The sequence below is a fragment of the Durio zibethinus genome, chromosome 27, assembly GCF_047325235.1.
Source record: "Durio zibethinus cultivar Kanyao isolate XHJ-2024 chromosome 27, ASM4732523v1, whole genome shotgun sequence".
In the NCBI taxonomy this organism is placed as follows: domain Eukaryota; kingdom Viridiplantae; phylum Streptophyta; class Magnoliopsida; order Malvales; family Malvaceae; genus Durio; species Durio zibethinus.
Genome location: NC_143188.1, coordinates 8,938,514 through 8,942,963, shown reverse-complemented (window position 1 = coordinate 8,942,963; position 4,450 = coordinate 8,938,514). Strand labels below are relative to the sequence as shown.

The following is a 4,450-nucleotide window of genomic DNA, read 5'->3' as shown; positions in this document are numbered from 1 at the left end:
AGGGGCAATTGATTTATTTTGGAAGATATATCTAAAAAAACTCACATAAACACCATATATATATGAAAATAAAATTAAAAATTCTCTCTAGCTCTCATGTGGCTCCGTCACTGTTTATTTTGTTATTTAAAATGTATGATTCATTTATTGAAAGAAAAAATATCGGAAAATGCTGAAAAATGAGAAGTGTGAGAGAATTACAACTATAAAATGAAAAAATATATATAACAAAGAAAAGGTGGCTTTAAAACACAAGGACCAGCATCAAACTGAAACAAGTGAAATTAATTAATAATTTGTCGTGGCAAAGCCAAAGCCGGAGCCGAAGAGTTTTTGCTTCAATTTCTTTTAGTAAATAAAATAATAAATGCTGGTTCGTTAAAAAAGGAGGGGAAGTTTGTTAATTTCCCGATCATTTTGTTTTGGCAATTGCCAGCAAACAGATCTCTCCCTCCCTCTCTGTCTTGGAAAATAGAAAAAATTAACAATAAAAGAAATGGCTTATAGGAGAAGGCAGGGAATAAGCAGAGCGTCGACGTTCAAGGAAGAGATTCACCACCCACACCCACCAGGAGACAATGACAGCAAAACATTCACGTCCTCCTATTCTTTCTCTTCATCAACATCAACCGCCAATTCTCTCGCCGCTCAGGCCATGCGTGCCGCCTCTGCTTCTGCCAAAACCGACTCCCCTGTTTTTGTTGCTGATTCTGATTTCAACCCTTCAAGATCTAAGGTTTTTTTTTTTTTCTTTGTGGGAAAACAAAGGCATACCATTATCATTTAAGTCAGATATCATGTTCTTCATTCGCTTTTTTTGTCTGTTGATTTTATCAATGCCAAATCATACCTAAGTTACAGTTATCAAATATTATGGGCGGCGTTTCAGAGATAAACGCTACAAAATAAAATCTATGATTTAGAAAAGAAAAAGGAGATCTATTTTGTTGCGTATAATTGAGTGTTATTTTGTTCTTTCTTTCTGGTTTTGATCACAATTATCTCCAGATGGTCATATTTAATCGACTTTTATGTTCCTATGATGGAATTTGTTTCCTGTTGTCTAATTTCTTATTGAGATGACTAATTGTAGGGCTTCCATGCCTACGAAGATTCAAGAAATGATTCGAAAGGGTTCTGGGGTGTTCTGGCTCGAAAAGCCAGAGCCATTCTCGACGATGATAATGTCTCTCAGCAGTTTGAAACGCCTGGCAGAGTAGGATCATCGCCTATGTTGGAAGCCTCACCAGCTTCCCAGGTGATCTATTTTAATTCTTTGTTGGTGCTAATAATGAGAGGAAAGTGTCTTCAAAGTAATTCGATTTAGACGTTTTGCTATCGGTGTTTCTGCTGATGCAATGCCATATTAAAGTGCTCCATTTTCTTATGGCTTTATTTTATGTTCAAAATTTACACTTGGGCTTGTGTTTCTTCTCAATAGCAGAACCAACAGCCAACTGAGGGCTTTAGAAGAATGGATAATCCTACAATACGAAGGGGCTTGGATAAGCTCACCTCATCCCTTAATCAGATTGGTGACACATTTGAAAAGGCTTTTGAGGTAAGATGTGAACTTGTTTGGGCTAGAATTTTGTTAAACTCTTCATGAGATTCTTTCATTTATAAACTTGTCTCATTCATTCTAACCAATACTTTTTACTCTGTATGTACCACTTCTTTTGCCTTTCCAATATCAAGTAGTGAGCAAATTAAATGTTACTTTATATCTATTTATGTTTTGCCCATTGTTATTTTTTTGGGGGGGGGCGGGGTGTTGTAGAAATGAAACTGTCTTCATCAGCACAATTTCTTGTCTTTGCAGGAAGGTCGAACAATTGTGGAAAGTAAAACCCAAGATATTATCCAAGAAACACGCAAGCTTCAAATCAGGCGGAAAGGGAGCTGCAATCCCGTGGCAGAAAATCAGGTCACTGGTTTCAATAGCACATTGCAGCAACCTCTGATGGAACCGACACGGCTTCAGAATCAAACCAACCATGAAACCCGACTCAAGGCATCTCGCGATGTAAGGTGGCAAAATTGTGTGACACTGAGTCATATAGTGAAAGCATTGATTATTTCAATTTGGGAATAAAAACAAGGATGTGAATTTCTCAAAATCACTTCAAGTTGCCAGTTAGAGAGATCTTGGTCTGCCTGCCACTCAACCATTTGATAAAATTTCTTGTCCTGAATTTATACAATCTTGACTTTGCTGCATTATTGAACTATGCAGCTCAGAAAAATTAAAAAATAACCTCTTTTAGGTTATTTCCATAATGATTTGGTTATTAGTAAATGTAAGCTGCATTATGGGCTATGCTTAGAAGTTCAAATACAACTTTAGAAATGGGGTATGCGTTCATTATGGTTGAACTCAACTAGTGCCATTAGGAGAAGTAGATTATAAGCGAAGTTCTTCATGTCCTGTCCGGTGAAATGCAAGATTTGACTCTTTTTTGCTTCACAGGTTGCAATGGCCACAGCTGCTAAAGCAAAACTTCTTCTTCGGGAGCTGAAAACTGTTAAGGCAGATTTGGCTTTTGCAAAGGAACGATGTGCTCAACTAGAAGAGGAGAATAAACTCCTTCGGGAGAGTCGAGAGAAAGGGGGTAATCCTGCCGACGATGATTTGGTACACATACGTTTTCTTTTATGGAGAGAGGATTCTTTTTTTTTTTTTTATCAGGAAGGCAGTGTTTTACGTTTGCTGCCCCTATCATGAGATCAATATTCTTTTGTTCAATTTCTTCTCTCATGATTTTTTTTTTTTTTTTTGAGGACGTGTTGAGTGGGTTATTGGTGTAGTTGAGTTACTGCTACATGCAGGAAGGCAGAAGTAATTGCAATAATTTATTGGTAATAATTTTGAATGTTGCAAATGTTATCTCAGATTCGGCTTCAACTGGAGACTCTTTTGGCAGAAAAGGCCCGATTGGCGCATGAAAATTCAATATACGCTCGAGAGAACCGGTTTCTAAGGGAAATTGTAGAGTATCACCAACTGACCATGCAGGATGTTGTGTATTTAGATGAGGGAGCTGAAGAAGTTACAGAAGTTTATCCCATCAACTTCTCCTACTCAAAAATGCTTTCTGATTACCCCACCTCACCTTCTGAGGTGGAGGAGGTCACCGCTTCCCCTTGTACGAGCCCGCCACTCACAAAGGAAATCTTACCTGTCCCTAATCCACAGCAGGAAGCCAAGGGTGTCTTCAACTCCATAACTGATGTCTCACTCGCACCTACTTCATCCACTTCCTTACCCGATGGAGAGGATGCAAGAAGACCTCCAGTATCTTCTCTCGAAATTTAGTTTTACCAATATATTCTGCTTGTTAAAAGACTATTGTAACATGGGTTTGGGCAAAGTAGGAAGGAGGGAGCCGATCTTTTTTTTTTTAATTTCTTCACTCATTTTTAAGGATTGATTGTTTTTTCTCTTTTTGTGTGTGTTATTGTGCATACCCTTTTTTTGGTCCATGATTAAATAAGAAAATTAAAATTATTTTCCTTTTCCCTGTGCAAGTTGTATTTCTATAATTAGAGTGTTTGTGCCGAGCTGTCTTCTAGGATCAAAAGAGAGAGAAATAAAGTGATTAAAGTCAAAAGTCAAAAGTGGTCTTAACGTTTATACTCCGATGCTCAAGTTAGAGACTGATCAAAGAGGCATGTATATAAGAAGGAAAATATAAGAAAGTATATAAAAAAACAAGATGGAACAATGGTATCTGGATGATCTTATTTATACTTGTTAGGTGGGGGTTTTGGGCAGCCTAAGCTGCCTGAGGTCAGCCTTAAGGTCAAGGATGACTTGGTAGGCTAAGCTAAGTTGGATGTTGGCCACCTAGTCAAGAGATGACAAGTCAGCATCTAAATAGGGGTTTAATGAGTAGGCTGGAGAGGTGTTTGAGCTGACGTGACCCCATGGATTCAGGTTGACATGATAAGTCAACTTGGTCGAAAAGTTAGAAATTCCCATAATAGTTTGTTGATTGTCTCTAATGAGGAGAAATGACTATTTTGCCCTTTGAACCCAAAATTGCTTCTAATATTTTGTCATTCTACCTAGTAGTCTGAGTATTAGAATGATGAGTGTAGGTTGGACCAATTTGATCTATACTCGGTGATATTGAGCTTAAATTCTTGAGCATGGGTTTTTAAAAAAAATTATTTTGTTGATTTGATCTCAAGTTATTGAAGTAAATAATTTTAGGTGTCGATATGGACGAGAGATGCATAGGCCAAACCTGTAGGTGGTAGTCGACATGTTTTGTATGTCGGACATTGCATTTATTTGTGATTTACTGCTATGTTATTGTGATAGCTAATGTGGGACCTGTATATTTTCCTTTTGTTTTTTATTTTTCTTTCGTAATGGTATGTGCCTGATGACGTGAACGCATGTGTTTCTAAATAGTAAAATTCCTAATGAAATGACTAATATGGC

At 37.4% G+C, this 4,450-nt stretch overlaps 1 protein-coding gene across 2 annotated transcripts; it reads left to right on the top strand.

Moving 5' to 3' along the window:
- The first annotated feature begins 253 nt into the window (after nucleotides 1-253).
- Nucleotides 254-3,513, top strand: LOC111279665 (uncharacterized). Of its 2 annotated transcripts, none has more exons than XM_022866646.2 (6): nucleotides 254-736; nucleotides 1,094-1,258; nucleotides 1,445-1,561; nucleotides 1,823-2,026; nucleotides 2,471-2,635; nucleotides 2,894-3,513. In XM_022866646.2, exons 1-6 carry the CDS (start codon nucleotides 497-499, stop codon nucleotides 3,314-3,316), a joined length of 1,314 nt encoding a protein of 437 aa, XP_022722381.2. In that variant the 5' UTR covers nucleotides 254-496; the 3' UTR covers nucleotides 3,317-3,513. The 2 variants fall into 2 exon arrangements, with proteins under 2 accessions (XP_022722381.2, XP_022722379.2); XM_022866644.2 differs by having other exon boundaries at nucleotides 352-736; nucleotides 1,442-1,561.
- The last annotated feature ends 937 nt before the right edge of the window (nucleotides 3,514-4,450 follow it).